Source organism: Semicossyphus pulcher, unplaced genomic scaffold, assembly GCF_022749685.1.
Source record: "Semicossyphus pulcher isolate SPU_LCO1_2020_fin unplaced genomic scaffold, fSemPul1.0.p SCAF_12, whole genome shotgun sequence".
NCBI classification, from domain to species: Eukaryota; Metazoa; Chordata; class Actinopteri; order Labriformes; family Labridae; genus Semicossyphus; species Semicossyphus pulcher.
Window position 1 is genome coordinate 217,276 of NW_027211626.1, and position 26,803 is coordinate 244,078.

The following is a 26,803-nucleotide window of genomic DNA, read 5'->3' on the forward strand; positions in this document are numbered from 1 at the left end:
CTTCTGTCTTTCTGGCTCCATCAATCATCCAATCTACACAATCTAACTCTTTTGTGTTAAAGTTCAGTCCCCTTAAAGTTGATAGTTTTTTTTTATCGTTAAAAAAAAGAAGGTAACTTGTTGGGAGGTGAAAGGTAGACTGCACGTGTAACACAGTTTAATTGTTTTCTGCTTGTGTTTGTTTGCTCGTAGCAAACAGGAACATTCCCATCTCTTAAATCCACCTCTGCAAGGCGATGATTCGTCATGACACACACGCACGCACGCACGCACGCACGCACGCACACACACACACTGTGTAGGCCACATATATCATTATAATCTAAGAGGTAAATGAATTGCGTGTCTTTAAGGGAATGTGGATCTTTCTGCTCGGGCACTGGCCTGGTCTTGGTCTTCATACACTCAACACTGGTGCTCGAGGAAGACCTGTGAATTACACAGGAAGCTGGCTGTGCTCTGCAGCCCCAGGGGATCATGGGAAACCATCTCTATAGTAACATGGCCTCCAACCCTCTCGCTAGCTTATATCTCCATCTGAACCAGGCGTCTCTCATTAGCTTCCTCCAAACACAGATGCCCCAACAACTGTGAGTGTGTGTGCACATCATGCTACAGTGGAACATGTGCCCCTGAGCATGAACGCCTGCAAATGTACTCAAATGTCTGGCAGAGGATGCTAATTTGTTGTGTGTCTGAGTCAAGGTCGCTCCAGTAACTCAGTGAGGAGGAGGAGGAGGAGGAGGAGGAGGAGGAGGACGAGGGGATGGAGGCCATCCCAGCTATGTGGACCCGGGGCCAGACAGTGAGACAGACCTGTTATTAGAGCACTAAGAGCATAATGAGCCCAACACAACAAGAGGAGGAAGGAGTGAGTCAGTGAGGAGGAGAGAGGAGAAGTATCACCCGCAGAACGACTCACAAATAAAATCAAAGAATGTGTTGTGACCTGTCGGAGGAACAGGTGGGTGTTTCCAGGATCAGGTGGTGTCAAACTGTCAAACTAAAGAGACGCAGCTGAGTTCGAGTCCGTGCTCAGACTGATTGCAGGTTTTCCTGTTGTCTAACTCCAACTGAAAAGAACTGTACCTGGAATTTCTCTGTGGGGAAAACCCTCCGACACCTTTTACATCTGTAAGAAATACTTTCCATTCCTGCAGCGTGAGTCTGTGATGACACGCAGTGTGTGCTCAGGTATACGTACAGGTGCGTGTGTAGAGTCTCTGTCCTGCAGCATCAGTGCAGCATCCAGGCTGTGAAACGTCCTCTCAGTATGAAGTCAGACGGGTCCCTCTGAGGGACATTTCTAGCAGCTGTTTCTGTGCTAAGCTAACTGAAGCTAACCTCATATTTGAGACGATTAAACTGAAATCATGTGACCTTCAGATCAAAGAACAACACAGTGAAAATAATGAACATGAACTTTGCTCCAGTGTGTAAATCAGTTGGATGGGGAATGTGTCGCTGCTGCTCGGCGGCCATGTTGGCTGCTTCACTGACGCCTCTTCTCCACGCTCCAGTTTCCCTCTCTGTGTGTTCGTCTTCACTCGTCTGTTACCTCCTTTCCTTCACGTTAATCTGTCCTGTGTGATGTGACCTGATGGAGACGCCGAGGAAGCAGCTCTTCTGTGTGTTACTGTCCCAAACATTAGGGTTAAAATTCCTCCTGCTGTTGGGATGGAGGCGCACAAATGATGCAAAAATAGAAATAATCAATAATTCCCATTTTCTGCTTCCTGCTTGTTGAACGTGAGGTTTTGCTGCTCTGTCTCATCTTAAACGACGTCCTCGGGTTGAGCTGAAACAAGCCATCTGAAGACGTCACTTTGGGATGTTTGATTCGCTTTTTTCACAACTTTCTGATATTCAGACTGAACGATTAATCATAAAAATACTTGTCAGATTAATGGATTACAAAGTAATCATGTTTTGTGGCTCCAGTTTTCACACACTGACTTATGAGTGTCTAAAGTTTCTATCGCTCGTCTCTCATTTGCTTCTCGAGCAGCTTAAATCCATTTCTCGGTATCGCTTCGCTCCCGGTTTGACCTGGATTTTCTGTCACTCATTCTGACCGCTCACAGCTCCATTCACAGCTCAGGTTTCTCCAGCTGTCCCCTCCACACACAGAAGGCGCTCTTTCATAACCTATTAGTGGCAAATTCTTCAGTAATCCCTCCCAGAATGCATGACTAAGTGTTGGAGCGGCCTGGCAGCTCGCGCTGTAATTAGGGGCGGATAATTATTATGTTGGAGGCAGAACAGGAAGCTCCATCAACACGGGATGATAACAGATGAATTGGGAGGATATTGTAGAGGCAGATGTTTGGACCAATCATCCCTCACCGTGCCAGGATGGAGCTCTGTGTGTGTGTGTGTGTGTGTGTGTGTGTGTCTGTGTGTGTGTGTGTGTGTGTGTGTGTGTGTGCGCGTTATCCAGAGGAGTGCTGGGAAATGATCTGACTGACAGCAACATATGGGCACAGAAGTAACTTAAACATGTGCCTGAGTGGCTTCATCGTATAAACAGACCAATCAGTTCCCTTTTCAGCTGATGTGATCAAAATATGGTGAAACTATTTCTTCCTTTCGTTTGATCAGAAACAAACTTCCTGCTTTCTTCTTCTTTAATAATAAACAGTAGATGTATTTGTGTTTTCCTGTTCATGGTTAACGTTTGCAGACATCAAAGGATGTCAGAATTTACTGACCGCAGACATTTCTCCCCGTTATGATCCTGTGACTATACTGAACTATTCTACCTTTAAAAAGGAAATGAAACAAGCTCAGAGACCCAGCTTGTTTTAGTCGAGGTCTGCACGACAGAGGTCAACCGGCCGGGCGGCAAACTACGGCAACTCAGAGGGATGCTGCTGTGACGAGGCAAAAAGAGGAGAAAGAAAAGAGACACTCTGACGTTAAAGCAGAATCATCTGCAGGAGAGGAGCTGACGGACGGAGGCCGGGTCATTAAGCAGGAGAGGAGCTGCACTTTGTCAGCTCAGAAACACGAGACAGAAACACGTCAGGTTGTGTGAATTCAAACAGGATGTGAGGGAGACGAGATGGGCCGATGATCTGCTCTAAATGCATCTGCTGAACAAATGTAGGTTAAGGACACGCTGAGTGATGAATCAAGAGGCCGTGCAAAGTGCCTCTGCGATTTGAATGACTGAAAAATGGCAGAAAATTTGCCTGCATGCTTTTTTATTTACCTTAAAGCTACGACACGGAGCTTTGAAACACAGTCCGACTGTTTTTACTGAGGTCGTCGTTTCCTCCACGACGAACAAGCGTGCTTTAGAAGAGGCTGTCGGGTTGTGCAGAAGGTGTTCCTATCTCTTTCACTTGTTGTTGTGTGCATGTGCAATGTATGTTGTGTGTGGTTGTGCTTCTCAGCTAACATGCTAACAGCTGTTTGTTTCTATAGCATTTGATCCGTTAGCTCCACAGTGCAGAAGCTAAATGTTTGCAGCATTGGAGTCGGACCTAAAGTAAACAATAAAGTGCATCGTATCGTTTGCTCACAATAGTTAGAGTCTGATGCCTGTGCAGGACGCGGACAAAGGGGCGGGGGGGCAAATCCTCTATTAGTAAAAACGGGGGGGGGGGGGGGGGGGATAATTACTCTGAATAACTCTCAACTGGCAGGACTGGCCCACCCACCATTGAGAGCAAGATAAATTACCCCTCTCTCTGCAGAGGGCGGGGGGAGGGGGGGCAATCTACTCCAGTACAGTCCATGTACAGTACATATGTAAACCCCCCCCCCCCCCCCAACCTACATTTACGGGGACGCACGCAAACTGGCACACACATGAGCGAGCCCACATGCAGGATTAAAGCCGGAGGGGGTCTTTACTTTAAAGCCGCGCTGCTTTATCGCCCGTTAAATGTGTGTTGGCGAAATATGAGAGCTTCTGTCACAACGCGGGCTGAGACGCAGAGACGCAGAGAGACCTGTGCCACACACACACACACACACACACACACACACACACACACACACACACACACACACACACACACACACACACACACACACACACACACACACACACACACACACACACACACACACACACACACACACACACAGAATCTTCCAGCTGAACGTTACAGTCACACGTGTCTGTCTGACTCTCAGCCATGTATCTGCTCCTCATATCTCTCCTCTCTGCAGTCTGTATCGACCTTTTATCTTGAATGGAGAAATGTGTTGTCACTGTTCCTGGTGTCCTTCACGTGTTTCTGCACCGTTTAAAGTTTGCATCTCAAACTTGGCCTCTTCTAAAAACAGACTTTAAAGCTGCTAAAAGCTCCTCTTTGTGTACCTGCCGGCCTCTGTCGGACTCTGCTTGCTTTAAGACTAAACACAAGCTGAGAGGAGCTGCAGAGTTCACTTTCTCTACCTGCAACTTTGATTCCTGCAGCTTTAACGCGCCGCCTCAAGAGAACAAAAATCAGGTGTCTGAGTCTTGCAAAAACTTTGGTAACAAAGTTACACCTAATTTAAAACACCAACTGTTTCAATCAGGCATCCATCACTGATCAAAGTCTGACCCACTCACTGTACATGTTCATGATTAACTGTTCAGAAAGAGACACATTAACACACCATCCTCCTTCCAATGAAAATGTTCCTCCTCTGCAGTGCGTGGGAAAACGAATGACCTGGCAGATGATACAGTTTATTCTGGGTCACGATAGAAGCTCTTAAGAACTGGTGCTTCATGTCTAACTCGTTTCTCTCTCTCTAATCTGTGGGAGTGAGAATGACACACTACATCATGTGTTATTGCAACACATAAAAGCAGCTCCCCTCAGAAAAAAGATGCTCTTCTTTGTTGCATCTGGCTGAAAATGTAAATCATTGAGAGTCATTGCTCGACGTCACGGACCACAAATCTCCAGCGGCGGAGACGCATCACAGAGCAGGAGATACGTTTCTGCTTCCAGGAGGTCCGGACACTCGTCTGTTCTTGTAATCAGCCCGCAAAGACAAACCTCCCGGATGGATGAGGCTGGAGAGGGCAACGTCTTCCAGATGGAGACACTTTTCTCTCTGCTTTGCTTTTTGTTTCTGTTCTTTCAGAAACACACGGCACCTGAGGGCCGCCCACAACACGGGGATAAGGTTATTCATCCTGAAAGAGTTCCCGTGCTCTCAGACGAAACTGCCAGTGTGTTTCTCCTCGACGGGACAAAAAGTTTAGCATGATTAAAAAGCTAAAGAGAGAGGGCAGAGTTCACCTATAGCTGAAGGATCAGCTACAGAGTGAAGGACGCTGACTGTAGCTCTCAGACAAAAGCCTTTTGATAGTTTGTGGGAAAAGAAAAAGTTACACAACAGAGAAAAAGAAGCAACTGGAAACACATGCTTGTTGGCTCACAGATCGTGTTTCCTCTGGAGCGAGGGAGAGGAAGCAACAAAGAAGAAAGCAACAAGCTGGAAACATTCCTGCAGCTCATACTACCTGTCATCTTATCCGCGCACTTTGTTTGCCTGTTTTGATCCTGAAGCTGAAACACAGCCTGGTTTCATTATGAAACCCTGTCAGCTGCAGCTCTCACAGAGTCACAGAAAGAGCTTTGAAATGAAGCACTCACACTTGATGTTGAAGGAGGCGTTGGTGGAGAGGAGCGTCTCTCCTGTCGTCGGGTTTTCCGCTCTGCACTTGAAGTTTCCGGCGTCCAGCAGCCGATCCACAGCCGTGAACTTCAGGTTGCTTCCCTCCTGGAAGCGCCGCTCGTCGTTCTGCAGGCGCTGCCCGTCGTGAAGCCAGATGTACCTGATGCCGATGGGGTCGCCAACCTCGCAGCGTAGCATGGCGCTGCGGCCGTGCAAAGCATCTTGGGACTTTGGCTCCTTGGTGAACTGGATGGAGAAGGTCTGGATGGACAGGACTGGAGGGGGGAGTAAATGACAGAGGATTAGAAAGAGGCTGTTAACATTTTACTGCTTTTTCCGTTCATTAAGAGTTCACCATGACGACCACTTAGCCGGGAGCAGGAATGTGATGTTTAGACAACACTGGCTCGCTGTGAATTATTCTGTCGTAAAATCATCAGAGCTAACGGGAAGGGAAACACTTTTATTTTCCGTAAGTGAGGGTACGATGTGAGTGCGCCAGCTAACACACACGCACGCACGCACGCACGCACACGCACACGCACACAGTCATGTGACATCGGCTCAGACAGACTCGTCTCTCAAACAAGACGTGATGTGTTGCACACTCGTCCTCACGCACACTGTAATCATTCATTTCTCCTCATGATGCCGAGCGAGAGACGAGTTTTCTGCTCTATTTATCCACAACTCAGAGACAAGCGTGCGACCCGGACGACAACTGGGGAAATACAGTCAGTCACAGTCAGTGAAACGCTGCTGCGAAGAGTTCACAACACGCAAGGAACCAAAGCGTGGAGCAGACTCAGTGCGAACAGACGAAGCATCTTAAACTCATTCTTTTGTCGACCTCGTGTTAAAGACCAACAAAGGTCAAGCTACAGTTAGCTTAGCTTAGCACAGACAGCGGCTCTCTGCCTTCTTCTTTATGAACTCCTCATCAGTACATGTTCACAGTGTGTGACCGCAGCCCTCATGCTCCTGAACACAATGTTATCATACCTGATGTCAGGGTTTGTTATCACAAGGAACGGTCCACCGCTACAGTCGATTAGGCACACCTACACCTGCCTGGCGGTGTGTGTGTGTGTGTGTGTGTGTGTGTGTGCTTCTCGCAGGACTGAGGCCAAGTAAAAAGGGATCTTTCAATAAAGTTAAATCAAGGAGACTGTTGAAGATGAGCCAAAGTTATTCCTCCATCTTTGACCCTCCTCACCCGCCCGCTCCGTCCTTCACCTGCCTGTCCACCTCCTCATCAGGCTCACCTTTGTCTCAGCCGCAGGTGGCTCGAGCTGACGGGTGGGCAGGCAGGAGGAGAATCAGCGAGGCAGAAAGGCGGGTCAAACAAGCGAGAGGCAGAGAGGCTGAGGATAGAGCTAAAACTCGCCCTGACATGTAGCTTTACAGACAGGAGGAACGACAAACTGAGGGAGAGCTGAAAGGTTAAAGGGTTAACATGCAAACATCAGAGTAATGTCAGCAGAGATCAGACTGAGCCTCAGATACACAGAGAGTAGGGAGGTATGCATGCAGCCAAGAACAAGAGGAATACGTGGAGTGTTCTTGAACATGATATCTAAAGTAGAGACATATCTGTTAACTCAACACCTCCCACACTGATGACACCATCACTTCTGCTGAGGCCAATAAAAGGCTGAATGCTTCCTAACGCAGAACGCCAACACCACAGAGACTGTGCGAATAAAAGATGTAACCATGATGTGTCTGCAGGAGAAAGCCAACCACAGTCCTGAGTCCCTGCACGGACACAGGTACACCGATGCTGAGCACGGACACAGGTACACCGATGCTGAGCACGGACACAGGTACACCGATGCTGAGCACGGTCACAGGTACACCGATGCTGAGCACGGACACAGGTACACCGATGCTGAGCACGGTCACAGGTAAACCGATGCTGAGCACGGACACAGGTACACCGACGTGTCACAGCTGCTGGACTGAGATCAGAAATGCTGACGGGTGATGAAAGAGCGATGGGAGACACCGTAGGAGGCGACACACTTCTGTCAAAGTTTTCTCAAAGAAAATCTATTTCTACGATCAGAAAAAAAACTACGTTTCTGATGAAAGCTTGTTTTAAGAGACGCCAAAGTCGGGGATTTCCCGTGAGGTGTCCCGACAGGCTGCTGCTGTCTGACAGAGGAGCGAAGCAGGAAGATGGAGGACTCGGCTCCTGCCAGTTGCCATGCCAATGTTTCCTGATAACAAACAGGGAGCGGGCTCTTTGTCAGGTTTCTGCAGAGCTCTGTCCTCCTGCCGTCAGCTGAGACGTGGAGAAGCTGCAGAAGCTGATAGTGATCTCTGAGGTTCGTCATAATGAGCTCGTCCTTCTCTCCGTGCAGAGCGGGGCTCCCCCACAGTAAACGCACTGACATCCAGCGTCAGTGTGTAAAAAGGCTCTGCTGCTTTGAGCGAGGATTTCAATCAGAGGCAGAATGAACAGAATAAATCACTACCTGGGGTCAGTGTGATGAAATGAGACGGCAGGGACTCGTTCTTTGTTCCTTTGATCGAGCGAGGATGTTTCTGTGATGAGGGTGAACACTGTTCATTTCGCCACCTTGTATGAAGCTCTCATGTCATTTATGAAAGCATGAAAGGAAACCCTGCATACACCGAACTCTGCGAGGCTTCATGGGCTGGATTCATGCTGTAATTATGGATTATTCCATCAATTCATCAGCACAAAATCAATCTCCTTCAGGTCGTGTCATCTTAGAAAGAAACAGTAAAAACAGTAATACTTAGTTACTGCACGCAGTCAAGACAAAGTCCATTACATAAGTAGTTTTTATGCTAAGCTAAGCTAGCAATCTGCTGGCTCTAGCTTCTTCTCCAGTGTAGAGACGTGAGAGAAATTAAACTTCTAAGGAAGCGTTATCCGTCCTGAAATGTCTACATGTCTAACACGGGGTTTGGGAAGGCTCCACCTTTCAGTGAATATATCAATTTATTTAATCAATGACTTGATTAATCAATCATAGTCTTTAACTGCAGCCCCAACTCTTCTGTAACTCAGCATCAACTAATCCCATTAAAATGCCTCTTGGAGAAGTCAAAGTGTACACACGCAGGTAGAGGATGATAAAACATTTGACCTGGTCTGACTCCGTCCCGTTTAACGTCTCTGCTGTCGAGGTCAATCAGACGTCCTGACCTCTGCGGACCGTTCGGCCTCACGCTCGGCTGATTTCTCTGTGATTCACGTCAGAGATCAAACTCTTGCTGACACGCAGCGTTGTTAAAAATACTGACCAGGAGATCAGCGGAGCGTTAAAACACACTGCAGGAAGAATAAAGTCGACATCAGGAGCGCAGATGAGCTTCGACTCTCCTGTTCACAGAGGTTCACTTTTTATGTTGCTCTTTTTAATTCCACAAATATAAAGTGATGAAACATTCTCCAACGTTGTGCTGCGTGCATTCGTTTCTCTGAGACTCTCACGCACGCACCATCTTTACTTGTACATGTCTCTCTGTTTTCTGCTGCAGATCAAGTTGAAGTTGTGATTTGTTCATTAATGAAACAGAATATAGTTCATCCTGCAGCCTGGTCTTTGTATGCTTTAAGGTGTTACTGATGCGTTTGAGGGACCATGAACGCTGCCCGTTTCTGAGGACGATCTTCAGCAAGAAGGCAGCTCAGTCAGGGGAGGACTGAAGCGCACGTCTGTGGTAGTCTGTCGACAGGCAGTGACAGCTCTGTCAGTGGGCCTCGGTGCTTCCCAGGACTTTAACCTTCATCCTCGCTCTCATTCGTCTCCCTGACGTCTCGTCCACAAACAGCTGAGGCTTCCTTATCTGACGTTTGATTTAAAAACACACCCACGGCCTCTCTGTGCTCATGATGACATGTAAACCCAGCTCTGATATTTGAATATGATATGAGGAATTGTTGTATAACATTTTAATGCCTGTAATATGGTCACAACTAATGACGGTGCATAGAAAGGAAGAGATAACACATTCAGTATTTTAGTGTCTCCAAACAGATTCTACAACATTAGCAGTAACAGAAGCTGTTTTAAAAGTATTCAGTTATAACTTGATATCATTATTATAAAGTATTGAGTATCAAAGTATCTGTCAGTGATGGTCCTGTGTGCCACAGCCCCTCCCTCCTGCACGCTGAAGAAGCTGTGATATCGTTGAGATATTGTTTCCTCGGTGCACACAGGAAACGCGTTTAGACGAAGATGCCAAACTGCTGCGCTGTTGTTCTGATGCCTTATTAGGGAATCTTAATGAGTCAAAGGTTTCCTGACTTTCAAACGAGTTCAAAACAAGATATTTTATTTATGACACAAGTACTGTTAAACAATACTGCAATAAATGACCTTTCGATAAGCATGTTTATAGCAGCTGAATCCCTGTGTCGACACAATGCTGCCACAAACATCACAAGGTGTAAAACCTGTCAGGAGTCAGAAGCTAACTTTCATTAGCACGTTTTACGTGCTGCGTCCTGGTCGGCTGTCGGTTCATCTGATGATGCACGTCCATCATCGTCATGTGCATTCTCCTTCCTCGTGCTCCATCAGTCTGGTTCTGCTCGAGCTTTCTGTCCGTTACAGGAAGTGCTTCTGTCTCATGACGGCTTCATGTTGGTCTCTGTAGAGGACCTAGCACACAGCTGTAGACCTGCTCTGTGTCCTCAGATAACTGTTTGTGATTTGCTGCTGTATAAATAAAAATGATTGATTGATTTAGGATGAGTAAAGACCTGAGGAGGGATTTTCATGCTCTCATTTCTTGCCACTGTTTGATGCTCAGACACGTTTCACCTGTTTACTGAGATATTAAGGATTCATTTAAAGGTGCCACGACTTTAGGTTCATTCTGATGCCTGTTTAATATTCTGCAGCTGGCAGTGAAGAACGTCCTCCTCCTGCTCCCTCTCTCCCTCTCTGTGTTTGACAGTCCATCCCAGCAGGAATGCTAACACTGTTAGTTTAGCATTCCAGCTGAGCAGCAGGAATCTGCAGCGATTGCTAAATTTCTGGAAGTAAAAACATGATCTGTTTTTCTCCTTGTGTCCGCTGCCTGCATCCCGATTTGTTTAATGGAGCCTTCCCAGGATGAGCTCATTACCTGAGCCGGAGCGAGGAGGGCGATGCACTCTGAGTCTGGACTGAACAGCGCTGACCTCACGGCTGCTACAATAGATGCTTTTAAAGAGCGAGTCCTCATCCCTCTGCATGCTGAAAAATTGATGCCATGTTTTTCCAGTCTGTGCTCACAGTCTGCCCTCCTGACTGCAGCTCGCTAAATAAGATGTTTTCTCTCTGCAAACTCTGCCGTTGTAAATAATTGATCCGATCACAGTCGAATCGCGTCGGCTCCACTTCCCGTTGGTTCTCTTTTGAAGTCGCCGTGTTTGTCGTCAGTGTGCAGTCTGAATGAAGACGTCTCTGCTCGGAGCTTTAATTGGGTTATGAAGATTTAGAGGATGAAAACAGAGAGATCACTGAGAGAGGTTGTTATGAAGAGTGGCGGAGGAGAAGGAGACCACTTTGGTTTGTGATGTTTTCACAAATCAGACTTTAAACAAATGAACGTACAAAAATGCCCATGTGATAAAACAATCCCGTCTTTGTTTAACTCTGACAGTTTTTATTTTCACGTTTGACTCGACATCTCGACATCTCGACATCTCGTGCGTTTAAATGTTGAGTTTCTGTCTCACGCCTCGTCAGCATCATTTCTGCGACTCCGAGTCTCCTCGTTCTGCTCGCCTGTCACTCGCAAACATTCCCGAGCAGCTGTCTCGCTCTGACACGGTCCATCGACATGCTGCCTGTTACATCTCACACACACACACACACACGCGCGCGCACAAGGGGGCTATTTGAGCTCCACAGTCTGCAGATGATACTTGTGGGTGCTGCTGTTGGTGTCTGTGCATGCACAGGTTTCTTCCCGTCGTCGCCCTGCAGCCGTCTCAGAGATAATGTGTGTGTGATGGTCTGATGGAGACACGGAGCTGCTCACACGATCTTCACTGATAAGAGGAGGTCGTTTATCTGCAGGGTTCAGCTTCTCATCTTCTCTTACAACACTTTCAAAAGTACATCAGATTTTTTTCAGAAGAGTCGTCAGTTTGGAAACGCTAACTTTACCTGCACAGCTAAAACTGATGTCACCTGCATTAGCATCAAGCAGTTTGTCTGGATATTGATTATGTTGTTAGATAAACACTCTCATGGGGCTGCAACAAACCATATTTACACTACCAATTTATATGCAGATTATTTTACCCTTTACCTCGACGACGATAAAACGATCAAAATAGTCGCAGATTATTTTTCTTTCCATAAATGTTTGCAGCTCTTCCTCTCTGTCCGAGCTTCCTCTCTGCTCCTCCGGTTTGTGCACCTTGCCTTCTCCGTATGCTGATTTGCTGATCGAGTGCAGCTTCTCGTGCTCGTGCCAGCAGACTAAGTTTAGAAAGATGGAGGCGTGTGCTGCTGATGAGACCATTATTGTGGGTCCTGGCTGTCGGGCTGCCTTAAAGATGACTTGAACCTGTCAGCGCTGACAGCCGAGTCGGGCTTAATGGGGTCGTCGGTGCAGCGAGTCGAGGAGGAGAATCCCTGAGTGCAGATTTTTCTCCCTCTCAGCAGATTCTCTCTCCTCCGTCTTTAACCTACTTTCTGTCTCCAACTTCTTCAATTCTTCCATCCCGATCCCGGGAAACTCTAACTATTTTTAATGTGAAGAACTATTAATATTTCATGCTGCTCATCCGGCTGCATTAGCGTATCTGTTGTGAGTTTTCCCAGAAAGTGCATATTGATCGTATCAGAGCCAGGACTCTGAGACGGAGGCTCTCTGGAGACGGGCGCTCACGCCTGGCACATTTCTCTACAGCTTCGATTCATGAAAACATCCTGTTTGAAGCTTTCTGGTATAAATATATAAAACTTTCCATCAACAGAAACTTCAAGGAATAATCAATTATGAAGATTTTTATTGATCAGGCCAACTGTCAAGCAAACTGCTTCATATTTACTCGTTCGGACTTCTCAAAAAAAACAAACATTCGAGTGTGTCAGATGAAATGTTTTTGGGTGGTCCGAACAGGTAAACAGGAGACGCGACTCAAAATGATATTTTATTGACTAAATGATGAATCTTTAAAACATCTACGACCCCTGACCCTTTGGTATCACTTCCTGTTTCTGAAGAAACAGACTGTGACAGGGGGAAAGTCATGTGACCATGTTGGCACAAACATCCTGTCACACCTGAAACAAACTCATCAAAACTCTACCGGGCCACATCTCCTCAGTCTACCCGACATATGTATCCTTCATTATAAGTCTTTGTTCTGAGTCAGACTGCAGAGGATTCGTCAGTCTGTCCCGAGTCTGTGTCACAGGGACAGTCCCGTCCTCCGTCCTTTAACCTCACTGTTTGTTTCTATCTGTTCCTCTCCCTTCTAAGCGCTCTTACTTTGAAGGGCTCTCAGAGGGAGTGTGGATAACATTTGCCCCTCTTATCTCTTTGACATGTCACTCAGAGCCGAGCCCAACATCTCTTTTCTTTGTGTGACTCAGTGAAAGCAGAAATAAACTGTATTGATTTGGTCACACAGACGTTAGAAGTGTTTGTGAGCCGACGTCAGGGTGGTGGAGGCGACCGGGGGGGTGCCAGCTGCAGCTTTGTGTGTATGACTGTGTGCTTTTTATGTGTGTGTGTGTTTATACTGAGCGTTGGTGAGGCGGGCTGCTGACAGAGATGTAGGTCACGGTGCCTCTCTGTGTGAACAGTACAGTAAAGTTGGCAGATTCCCTCACGTGTGTGTGTGTGTGTGTGTGTGTGTGTGTGTGTGTGTGTGTGTGTGTGTGTGTGTGTGTGTGTGTGTGTGTGTGTGTGTGTGTGTGTGTGTGTGTGTGTGTGTGTGTGTGTGTGCGCCGTCTCTGCTGGGGCATCTAAACACACACACACACACACACACTGCATGTCAACATGCATCTCAAATGAAAGCATCACCCTCTGTCCCTCCACTAAAGCTCGTACCATCAGCGTCCTCAGAGGAGCCTCAGCGTGACGGCGTTGGCAGCTCGCTCACACCCAGCTGTACGCTCGGCGAGCCGTCTGTGAACATCACTGATTGTTTGAGGAGGATGTCGGAGACGACTCTGCTGCTGCTTCAAACGCGTCTGCTGCTTTTTATCTCAGTTTCACTCAGATGGAAGTAATTCACTGCCTGGCAGGGAGAAGTTAGAGACCACTTCCTTTAGAGGAAGAAGATGGAGAGATTCTCTGTGCAATAAATCCTGGAGGAAATCATCCACAGCTCAGGTCAGACGATGGAGGAATGATTTATGATCCAGGTGTAGCTAATCAAGTTTTAGATCCATAATCAATGAACATCTCTATTATTTCTTTATTCACATAGATTCATTCTTTGGTCTAGGGCAGACCTCTTTAACTGGTGGAGCCTGGGCCAAAAATCTGCCCTTTAAACATCTCAGTCAAAGATTAAACACACCACAGATATCAGAGGCCAATGGGACGTCTTTAAGTTGCATATTCGCTTCAACGAAACCGTCCAAAAGCAGTAAAACGTCATGTTTGAGAAGCTCGTGTATGTCTGTATAACTCGTGGATTTTTTAGATTTTAAATCACGTTTGGAAATGGAGTGCTGCGGTCTACGTTGCATTTTTTAAGGGCAAGAGGTGAAGTTTCATCCCAGGTGAGAAAGTCCGCCTGATACACCAAAGTCAAAGCCCACCATCAGGCAGCAGGCGTCTCTCCTGGAGCCTGTGAATTTCTCCTCCACAGTGTGTTTACAGCTGAAAGAGAGGCCACAGAACCACAACCTCTGATACAGAGAGCCAGCTGAGTCTAAAAATACTCCCCAAGGAGGCCATCGATCCACCCGGCTGTCACACCTGCTGGTGATAAAACCAGAGATATGATGGACGAGAAATAAAAACACTGGAGTGTCGAATCACTTAGTCACGATTCTGTTTTACCGAGTTAGAAACCTGCGACCCAGACGGTTCCTCCGTGATACACGAGCACGGCTGCAGAGGTCTGACAAGTTCAGTAGCTCCTCCTTCGATTGTCTCAGTATGCATTGTCTCTGTATGTGATCGGCACAGAGCACAATGATGAACATCAGTAAGAAGATGTGCACATGCCAGAGTTAGCTAGAGCGCTCATTTACATCCACACATGATCTGGCAGCCGTCAGCAGGGTGTAAACATTAGCACCTGCAGCCTCTCAGGCGCGTGTGAATGTTGGCTCTGGCTGCTAATGAAAGATGATATACAGAATTTAATTAAATATTTCTGTGTCAGTTTTAAGTCACTCATTGCTTGTAATCGTAAAGAATCCTTCATAAACTGCAGATTAAAAGCTGGTTGTCCTGCAGACGCTCAGTGACCCGCCTCACAGCCACACAGGAACACACTTCATCACAGACCCCGACTGTGTGAACCAGCCGCCGCCTGCCGGCACACCTCCACCTTTGAATAAAGACGTGCTCCATATGGTCGCCATGACGGAAAAATAACAAAACATGCATGTATCAGAGTGTGTGTGTGTGTGTGTGTGTGTGTGTGTGTGTGTGTGTGTGTGTGTGTGTGTGTGTGTGTGTGTGTGTGCGTGTGTGTGTGTGTGGGGGGGGGGGGGGTCAGCCATAAATCTCTTCATAAGCACAGCAGGAAGCCGATCAAAGGCTTGTTTAGACTCCACCTAAGACTCAGTTTAACAGACCACCCAACCCCGACCATCAGCGCCTCATTAATAGTCCTACAGGAGGCCTGCAGCGCTTCGGACTGGGATGAGGACTGGGACCAGTTTGGCTCCACGGAACAAGACTACGGATCTCACATTTCACATATATTAAATATACTGAATGATTAGCATCAGGTAACTGACTGTTAGCTCCCAAATACAAACACAAACATGTCCTTTATAATAGACTGTCTTATTCTAACTTACTCACAGCAGGTTGAGTGACATCTGCCTGGCTCCGCCCACAACAACATCACATGTTCAATCAGCTTGTTGCGTCTTTAATGTTTGAGTCGTCCGAGTCAGAATCGGAGGAGGAAGCTAAAAACTCTGCTAACCACATCATAGCTAGCAGTTAGCATACACATGCTACAAGCTATGAATGCAACTCCTAATGATGCTCTGCAGTGTTAGCTAGGGTTGTATTATCAAGACTAAATTCCATCCAGTGGCGCTTAACATCCGCCGTAAAAAATAGATCCTCAACTCCTGCAGACGTAAATACAGAACCACGGTCGACACTCGACACCTGCAACGCCACAGCGACTGTTTGACTTTGACCATCATTGCTTTGCTGAATTAATTGCATCATTTTTGCAATAAATATCCGAGCTGAACCACGGCCCGAATCAGGAAGGCTTTTAGAGACTTACATGAGAGTATCTCCAGTTTGGATCAAATGTAGGACGTACAAAACACACTAAATTAAATCTTTCGAAGGCGGTTGTTGATCAGCTCTCCAGGAGCTTTACCTTGAACACAGAGCACGTCATGCTTTTCCTTATTATCCCATGATGTATAAATGGCAGCTCACAGAGGATGATCTGCATGTTTACAACAGACGGAGCTTCACTGCACGAAGATATGAGCCTCATCTCTCAGCACCCCCCGCTGCTGCGTCCCTCCACACCTCGCTTCATAACTGTCAGTCCGGATCTAAAATAGAGACATCTGAGCACGGCCAGCTCTCACCGAGTTTCAACACCCACTCATAAAAGGCTGACAGTTGAAACACAGGCGGCCTGATGCGTGTGTGTAACATGGGAGGGGAGCGAGAGAGAGAGAGAGAGAGAGAGCAAAGAAAGAAGCACTAAGAACACCTAAACGATGCTGCATGCTGGCCATGAAAGGGACCATGGGTATTATTATTAAACTGGAGCCTCGGCCGTCCCCTGCAGCTGTGCTCCAACGAGACACGGTGAATATGGGAGCAATTATTAGATTAAGACGGATTAGGCTGTGCTCAGGTAAAGAAGGCCGGGTCTCTTTGGTCCTGAAACACTGGGCTCTAATCCAGTAATGACTCCACTTTCAGAGGAAAAATGTGGAGTTTCTTTTATATATATGCAACAAAGACTCTACACACAGCCAGCATGGAGACCTAATGCAAACGGTTAACATAGTGCTATAACTAGCCTGAGAAGAGCACAAGCAGACATTAACAGAGGATTTAGAATCAAACTAAATATAACGGAGCAGTAAACGTCAAACATCTGGGGTCACACTCGGCAATATTTTTCCAGCATTATGAGCCAAAGATGGAAGATTAAGTCAGAGTGGAACAGAGGAGCTCAGCAGTTTGCAGCCAGGCTAAACACACGGCCTGATAGATGTTTCAGATGAAAGGCTGGGCTGTTAAAGTGGGAGTCACAGAGCCGAGTCTGGCTTCATGGTTAAAGCTCTCTGTGCAGGCCTGGAGACGCCGCCTCAGCAGAGATGTATGACAGATATGAGATGAAGCAGAGCAAAGAGGTGGGATTGTTGTTTCCAAGCGTCTTGCCTTCTGAAAGATGATCTGTGAAGAAGAACAAGTTCGATGGATTAAACAGAAAGAGGGGAAAATGCCTCAACTGCACAATCGAAGCCAAACATGCCGGCTTGGGACGGAGCAGCGATCACAGGACAATATGTCTCCAGAGTGACAGGAGCTGCTTTTCGCATCAGTGGAGGTAATAAATGATGGTTCCCTCTCCGGCTCTGGCAGCAGATGGGCGCTCGGTCTTTGGCTGCCAGTGTCGGTCTCTTCTCTGCAGGCGGCTCTGGCTAATGTCTGCACCTCGACTATGTCCAGACATGAGTGCCAACCAGGAATGTGGTGGCACTCCACAAGCCGCTGGCAAAATACCAAGAATGGGGGGAAGTGAGCCGAGATAAGAGGGGAGAAAGAAGAGGAGACATTCAGAATAAAGAGGAGGAGGAGGAGGAGGAGGGCCTGAACCGAGCAGCAACCTCCAGGCTGAGAAATGAGAGCCTACGCAAACCTGCAGTTCCTCTTGTGTCCACTTGAGGCTGCCTCCAGCAGTGAGTCAGTCCCCATAGAGCCCCATGTTAAACTTTACAGCAGAAATAAACATGTTTACAGCCTGGTACAAAAAACAGTTTGGGTCTCTATAGCTCATTTCTCTCTTCATGACAACTGTACGGGGAGAATCTTTATACAGCTCACCTGTTTACATTATATTAAGGCTTAAAGTGATGCAGCATTAGGGGCGTGGCCTCTTTGAGTGACAGGTGGGAGCTGCTAGCTGTCTGCTAGGTGTCCCCTCAGCTAACTCTGGGCCGTGTTTGTGCTGCTGGAGCCTTTTGGAGATTTGAGACGGTCCAACAAGTCTGAGCTCCACATGGTTAACTAGCTTATTAGCAGCTAATACATTAGACACAGACACAGACTGTTAAATTGTGTAGCTTCGTGTTTGCTAACCCCTCGCTCCAATCCAGCTCCACACTTCCGCCTAAATATGGTCGCTTCTCGCTCTAGGAAACCAACATGGCGACGGCCAAAATGCCAAATTTGAGGCCTCAAAAAGGCAACCGATCAACCAATGGTTGACGTCACAGAGGCGTTCTCAATCATTCATACTGTCTATGGCCCGAGTGCTTGTTTAAGTCTCTCTGATGACAGCTTACATTCAGTCTGTTGTGTTCACGTCGGCTGAGTCTCTGCTCCCGTCATTATCTCACACTGAGGAGGACAGGAGACTGAGTGAAAGATGAACTGAGTGTTACGATCTCATTCTAGGTCAACCCAGTGCCACATTTCTGCTGCGACATCCCACTGCTAATCTATTTAAGCAGGATGATTAACAAAGAGGTTTGGATGCAGATTCCTCTGGTGTCGATTTCAGGATCTAATGAGACGGATTACAAAGAGGAGGAGATGGAATTCTTCCTGATGGACGGATGGAGGCTCATTCTTCAGAGTTGGATTCTTTCAGAGTCTCAATGGGACTCCAGAGAACAATAAGGACTCCATTAAACTCTCTCATTCTGTCATGCTGTCTCTGTCCATCACACGATAACAGCCCCTCTGCATTTGGCCTCGGAAAGTGTGTTTTTAAAAGCTTCCTGAATCCCTGCTGGAAAAGCAAGCGGCAATATCCTGCATGTAATGTATTCTTTGTGTTGTACTGGATGCACCCTGAGGTGGAGCTGGGCGATGTGAGGAAAACTATGATCACAGTATTTTTCTATAAAACAGTGTGAGGACCAGGCCTATCCTGGTAATGAAGGAGGTCACAAATTCACCGTTTTTACGTCACATATTTTTAAGGCTGTATTATTTTTAAAGATTGTTCTACCCAGTAAAAGCGCTGAGTTAAGCAGTTTCACGTCTCAGTGCTTCTCCGACTCTCTGCAGAAGACATCTGGAGTCAGTCAAGGAGGTGTTAGCCAAGCTACCGCTAGCATTAGCTCAGCTTGTCTCTGGGAGTTTGGCTCAGTTGTACCTTTAGTTTTCACCATTTACAGGCTTTTTAACAAGAACCAAAATATGTGCAGAGCTTCCTCTGACATCCAAATTATTTATACCATGTTCCAGTTTTCGAGGTTAACCGGAGGTCAATTTTGCGGCCACTTTCGTGCCCTGTGATTCACTTATACTTTTTCCACTTTCTTCACCTGCAGCTCAAACGATGCTTCACAGTGAGAAGTAGGCGTGCACTCCAGCGTGCACTCCAGCGTGCACTCCAGCGTGCACTCCAGCGTGCACTCCACATGCAAACAAGAAGCTGCAGAATAACTGGCTGTTGTCACTTTTCCTGCTGTGTGATAGGCTGTTTGATACATCCATAGAGTAAAAATATCTGCTTACAAACTGTGTCATTGCGATCCCCTATCGAGATGGTTTTATCGCCCAGTCCTAACAAACTAGACCTTTGACATACAAGTACATGAGAGCAAGGCACAGATGCACATATACCCTCCTCGTTTCACTTCGAGAGACGGATTTCAGACATGGGTGGCCTCCTCTCCCTCTCCCTCTCCCTCTCCCTCTCCTCCTCTCCCTCTCCTCCTCTCACTCACACAAACACACATGTTGATGCTGGCAGGAGGGAATCAAACAAACCTGGCAGCCTGGTTGTTTCCAGGACCCGGCAGCTCTGTGGTGAAGGTTTCCTAGCAGAGCTTGGCCGGCTCTGCAGAGTGAGCTCAGCGAAGTCACCACAGTTTAATTAGCCTCAGACTTCTTCTGTAACTGCATTCAGAGAGTCTCTGCTGCTGTAAGAAAGGCCCCTCTGACTGCGGACCACAGGGGCGCAAGTGTGTGTTTCTATGAATCGACTGACTCTGAACACCGGGGCAGAAAGATTCAGAGATCTGCAGCGCTGCGATCTCACATAAGAAAGGCAACACACAAACCTCCTTCAGCCTCCATAATTAAAAACAGAAACAGGCCCAAACACTGATGAGAAGAAAGATCTCTCTCGGAGCAGACGTGACACACGAGGAACTAATCGTGCCTTTAATGAGTTTGTGTGTCATCTTAATGAAATCTGACATCAAAGCTCCCATTATGAGGCTTAAAGAGCCGCGAATGTGCCGCTCCGACACCGTTCCTGATATTCTCCACGCATCTGTGACACAAATGATTATAATTAGGTTGTATTATCTTTTAATTAAGGAAGGCGATCTGTGCCGTCGTGTTTGAGAGCCAGCAGGTGGTCCGTCTGCACTGAGACGAAGACACGGAGGATTAAGAATTTTCCTGTTCCTGACTTTATTTTGTCGTCGCACTCGGGATCTGTCTCAACGCTGCGTTCTGAAGGTCTTTGTCTCATCTCAGGTTTAGACTGTAAGAAGGGGTGCAACGATAAGTCAACATTGTCGGCAAAAATGGATGACAAAAGTAGTTGCCAACGTCTTCAAATGATCTGTAATAGTTGGTTACGTGTTTTTCTGGGCACGGACATAACATTGTTTTCCGGAGTTGCTGAGGGGTGAGCCATCTCTCATCGTTACTTTCTCTAATGAGAGAATTAGAGAATGTTGAGGGGCGCTGGTTCAGCTCAGTCGGTAGAGCAGGCACCCCATATACCGAGGCTACAGTCCTTGACGGACTGATCACAGGTTCGACTCCCGGTCTGCCGATCATTGGGTGCATGTCATCCCCCGCTCTCTGCTCCCCATGTTTCCTGTCTCTCTTCAGCTGTCCTATCTAATAAAGGCAAAAGGCCAAAAGATAATCTCTAATGAGTGTTGTTCATGCAAAACAGCGACCGGGAAGGTTAACAAAACAAAACAAAATGGCGGCGGCCGATGCAACACCATCGTGTCCTGAAACTTCTGAAGCCTGGGAGCATTTCAGCCTCAACGCTGCAGAGAGAAGGATCAGCTGCAAGTAGTTAAAGCGGACCTGGCCTATCAAGGGAGGACATCAGTAATGTGCAAGCACTGGAGGAGCAGGCGTGTTGGACACTTTGTCTGTCGTTGGTTTTAAATGGACAAAAATTTCATATTGAAAAATCAGTGAAGAAAAACCCTCAACATCGTCCCCGAGGTTCAGAGTGCAGAAAACCGTCAGCACTTTAAATGTTGCTACAGTGGTCTGATTAAAATATGCTTCCTGTGCTTTGGGTGCACTGACACCAAGATTTAGATCCACACATTTAAGACTGATAGTGCTTAACTTCATGCCCAGTAACTGCCCAGCATCAAATACAACATTCTTAAGCAGACAAACCTGCAAAGATAGACCTTTAAGCAAATCAGTTCTTCTGTGCACATGCAGGAGAATATGTGTCACTGTATAAATATCAGGAGAAAGCCATTATAAGAGCCACTCTCAATCCCCACAGGACGCCTGCGTGCTGTAGGGGGTTTATGGCATTTGCAGCACCTCAGAGTATTTGAATAACAGAGGAACGGGCAGGATGCAGCCGACCCCCTGTGAGCTCAGCATTTAGCTCTGAAAGCATGTTGGTATTAGCACACAGAGAGAGATGCATCGACTTTAAAGCTCAGAGAAGGGAGGAGGGAAAACTCAATTTTTACTGCCAGGTACGTCGACTGAAGCTCTGACGTGCTCCCATGTATCACCTGTGTTATATGAATCAGGCGTGTTCGCGTTAGCGCAGGAATAACTCCTGATGAAGGAGAACTCACCGATCTGATTTTTCATTTCCATCAGAAAATTTTAATTTGACTTTCAAAATAAGATTCGAGTTTCTGCTGAATTCCTTTGTTGTAAGTTTTAATGTCACAACCTCGCACACACTGACACACACTCCGCCTGCTATTATGAACGATCACACACTTCAGGCTGCGTTACTTGGCAACAACCACCACTTGTCGTGTTTCCGCCCACTCACACTGAGCTGAACACTGACAAGGTGATTATGTTGTTTCTCTGAACAATTCCACAGCTCGCTGCTCAGCCTTCACACCTGTGTGTGAGGGAGAGTCTTTGTGTTCACTCATGCAGCTCTGCTCCAACGACTAAAAGCAGGTTACTGTAGATCTCAACGGCTCTGTAGATCAGGGATCTGTGCACAGGAGATGAAATGTTTTGTCTCCCAACATGATGGAGATGTGGAGGGTTTGTGCAGGTACGATAGCCATCTAGACATTAACACACTGAGATCAGAGATAGGAGAGGAAGAGAGACTTCCTGAGGGAAAGAGTGAGCGAGAAACACCAACACAAAGAGGATTAACCTGAGGGCTGCCAGAGGAGGAGAAGTCCTCATTCAACACTCAAGTACAAATACAGATAAAACTGTCGGTCGTGTCCTGCAGCATCAGTGCAGCGTCCAGGCTGTGAAACGTCCTCACAGTATAGAGTCAGACGGGTCCCTCTGAGGGACATTTCTAACGTTTCTGTGCTTTAAAGAGTTCTGCTTAAGGATGTGTACCAGCCGTAATGTAGATACCTAATGAACACGCAGTCACTCTGTTAACGCAGGAATAATGTGAGAGACGCTCTGCAGTCTGATGTGGAGACATTTAATGCTCAGCTCGCTCGCTCTGCTCTCGTAATGCAGAGATGCTGTCTCCTCCTGAGAACAGGAAGCTCTCCTCTTTACTGCCTCCTAAAAAGGAGCGTGATGAGAGGAAGAGAACACACTGCAGAACGAATGAAACAAGTCTTCTTCTCTGCTCTACAACAGGAGCATACACAGCTTTAACTCCTGGAGTCGTCCATGTGAGGACAACAACGACAACGACAACGACAACGACAACGACAACAACAACGACAACAACAACGACAACAACAACAGTGCAGTGCTGACAGAGAATTTAATGCCAGTTTCACAATGAAAATCAGTTCATCTCCGACGCTTTAACTGACACAGCTGCAAGCTGAGCTAGCGCTAACATTAGCTTAGCTTATGTGTAGGTGCTCTGCATGTTTTAAGCTAATGATTTAGCATTTGTCCTTTCGGGGGGGTTTTAACAGGAACCGAATTATCAGCAGGAATCCGAACACCTCTAGGAGAGACCATGAACCTGACCCAAATACTCTAAATAAATTTTAACTCAACATTGAAAAGTCTGTGGGAAACACACACACACACACACACACACACACACACACACACACACACACACACACACACACACACACACACACACACACACACACACACACACACACACACACACACACACACACACACACACACACACACACAGGACCACTACACGCTGGTTTCCTCTCCCCTTAGATGTAAACAGCTTTGGAGACCAGCGAGGCCTGACCGGCACAAAGGCCTCCCTCCGAGTGAGCTGTCACTCACACTCAGGGGAGAGACACTCACTGCAGGAGGTGGCGCGACCTCCTGAGACTTAACGAAATGACACCTTCACACACACTAACACACACACACACACACACACAATCACAGACGCACAATTATACGCTCTAAGGCCACTAATTGGCTTGCTTGGCTGTGTGTGAATATAACTGGGAGCAGGGCAGCAGCTGTTGTTGGAGGCAGCTCTCTCAGAGGTGAAGAGGAAGAGAGACAGTGTGTGTGTGTGTGTGTGTGTGTGTGTGTGTGTGTGTGTGTGTGTGTGTGTGTGTGTGTGTTTGGAATAAAGAATCAGGTCCCACGCTGTTTCGTCCCCGGTGCTGACAGCCAATTACCTGTGTGAATCTGGAGCCCTCCCTGTCTCTCTGTCAGACTCTGTCTCGTCTTAAAGCTGATTGGATGATGCTGCTTCCTGTCTGTCTCCTCCCTGCTGCCTGTGAGACCGTGGCTGCCATCCCATAATCGTTGCCATCTTTACCCACCCCACACAGGCCACATCAGTCTCTGCTGGTGCCCTCTCAAACATTTCTGTTCCCTCTGCCGAGGAGACACAGCCGTCACCACAGAGGGATTCAATGTTTCCCTACATACAGTCGTGGCTGCGCTGGGCGACCTGCCCGTATATTCATAAACTTCTGAGTATATTTGGACCTATTTTTAAGAGACAGTCTGACGTCATGGAAGTGAAGTTGATTGTCTTAGAGTAGGCAGCCACTTAAAGCGTTACACAAGATGCATGCTAAAGACAAACGTTAGTCGATGAGTCTTAGCTGGGAAAGTTTTTATTGGTCAGTTAGTCATAGAAAAAAACCTCTTACTCCATCCAGAAACTCGTCGTCTGATCTCCCAACTACATTAGCTAGTTAGCAGCTACAAGCCAGGCTAAAGCTAACCAAACTAGCCCAAAGAAACCAAAGGTCTCCAAACAAAGTTAGCTTGCTAGCAGCTATGAGCCAGGCGAAAGCTAATTGAAACATATTCAAGAAACTAGAAGTCTCCAGACTATGTTAGCTTGTTAGCAGCTAGAAGCTAGACAAAAGCTAACTTAATTTGACTCAAGACACCACTGGTCTCCAATCTAAGTTAGCTGGTAAGCAGCTATGAGCCAGGCTGAAGCCAACTGAACTAGCCCGAAGAACACAATAGGTCTTCCAGCTATGCTAGCTAGTTAACAGATACAAACCAGTATTAAGCTAATTGGACTAGCCAAAGAAACCAGAGGTCTCCTAACTATGTTAGCTGTTAACAGCCAGGTTAAAGACAACTGAATTAGTAAAAAAAAAAAACTAAGTCTCCCAACTAAATAAGCTAGTTAGCAGCTATGAGCCAGGCTACAGCTAACTGAATCAGCCTGAAGAAACCACAGTTCTCCCCACTACGTTAGCTAAGTAGCAGCTAGGAGGCAGGCTAAAGATAGCCTTTTTGATGACCCCAGAAATATATAAATAAACATCTAAATATCATCATAAACTTGTAACTGCTGGTCAACTAATGACTTAAACTAACTACTAATTATCTATGAGTAAAAACTCATCGTGGGCAGCCCTTCAGCTTAACCTTTAACTTTTCACATTAATAAATATCTCTGCACTGACGTACCAGAATATTAGCTTCAGGTTTTCCTTATTATGCAGCTCAAAACCACAAAACTTTAAGAAGTCCTAGCTTTGTTAAAGAGACCAAAACGGAACTAATATCTTCATGTTGAAATATTGAACACATTTAAAATATAAACAAGCAGAGATGTTAACTGTTGAATTAGTTATCAACAACGTGTGCACAAAGACAGCAGTGCAGCCTCCTAAACAACACTCACTGGACAGAATGGAACAGGACATAAAAGAAAGTGGATCTTCAGACAGCCTCCAATCAAACCAGGCACTCATTCACCCCCACTACGTTTAGAGAGCTTCATTTGCACATGAAATGATGTCGCCTCTTGTGTCTGTAATTGCTCTGTTTTGCATTCACGAGTGACTTATTACTGTGCAGCTTTATTTCATCTACTTTTCTGAATCCGTGTGTTCAAATGTTTCCCGGCTCTGGTCGACTGTTTCATGAGTTTTAATGCAGCTAAAAAACCTCCTCCATAGACATGATAGCTTGCAGAAATTAAAGTTACAAGTGAAGTTCCTCCAAGGACAGTGACTGAAAAACTGGATTAGCTACAAGCAATTTCAGGCAGCCAGTCCCTCATTAACTGATTAGTCAATATAGCCATAGGAATCATGTGCTTCTCAGTCACACACTCTCACAATGTGATGCTAACTGATCAACAGCCAACCAATACTGAAGCGACAAGTCTAACAGTGAAGCAATAAGCCAGCCCATGATCTTACGGTACATGTGTTTGTTTGCAGGAACAAGAGAGTGTAAATATATCCACGCTTACCTTTGATGGAGACGGCAGCAGTGGAGGAGAACATGAGGAGAGAAGGAGACAAAACAGGAACATTAGCCACAAACAGGAGAGGTATGTGTCTGGCAGCATCACTTTTTCTGTTTGTTTGAGTTTGACCCTGAAGGCAACACGAACATTTCTATCTCTGAAAGTGTGTCTTTAATGTACTCTCAGTAAGACGCCTCCTGGAACATAAACCTCTGTGCGTCTGATAAATCAATCCAGCTGTAAACATGAATCCATCTCCTCATCCTTCATATATTTCAGCTCAGCGATGCGGCCACGATGGATTTATGGTTTAGATCGCTGGCGGTAAAAACCTCACCGGAAGAGCAGACATATACTCGAGGGCCAAAACAAGAGGGCTTCTGGGTAATGCTTTCATCCTGGAAGGAGTGGTTCAGGTCAACACATCTTCCTCTCTTGCCATCGTTCTGCCTCTAAGGAACGATCTATGAAAAGGTGCACAGTTTCCTAAAAGCCCCCATGAGCAGTGAAATATAAATCTATTTTTCCCTGCACTGTTTCTGTTCTGGGCTCCTCTTGGCTCCGTCTGACGCCACAGGAGGAGAGAGAGGACAGGAGGAGAAGCTAAAGAACAGATAGAACATGAAAAAGTGGATATCCATTCTGCAGCATCTTAAAGAGCAAACCTTTGCCCCTGCAGGAGACCCCTCGCCCTCCTGCTCACCCCCTGAACCTCACGACATGCTCACAACACATTGCTTTATCGCCTGTAAAATAGACACACTGGCCTATTTATAAGAGGATTAAGTGAAGAAAGAGAGACAGCAGGAGGGTTTCTGTCTCTGCCAGCACTCCCAGCCTGAGGGAGAGGACCCATTACAGCACAATACAGCACATACATGAAGCCTGACGTGATGTGCAGCTCAACAGGGAGCTCAGCCAAGGTGAACTGATCCAGGACACCATGTGGTGAGCAGGTATATGTGTGTTCTCTGAGGC

At 46.6% G+C, this 26,803-nt stretch overlaps 1 protein-coding gene across 1 annotated transcript in view; it reads right to left on the bottom strand.

The window, feature by feature from the left end:
• Nucleotides 1-26,803, bottom strand: part of ptk7b (protein tyrosine kinase 7b) — a 74,694-nt gene that overhangs the window by 20,596 nt on the left and 27,295 nt on the right. Inside the window, exon 2 of the mRNA XM_069659057.1 lies at nt 5,610-5,906. Coding sequence (XP_069515158.1) covers nt 5,610-5,906 — 297 coding nt within the window. The remainder of the gene's footprint in view (nt 1-5,609; nt 5,907-26,803) is intronic.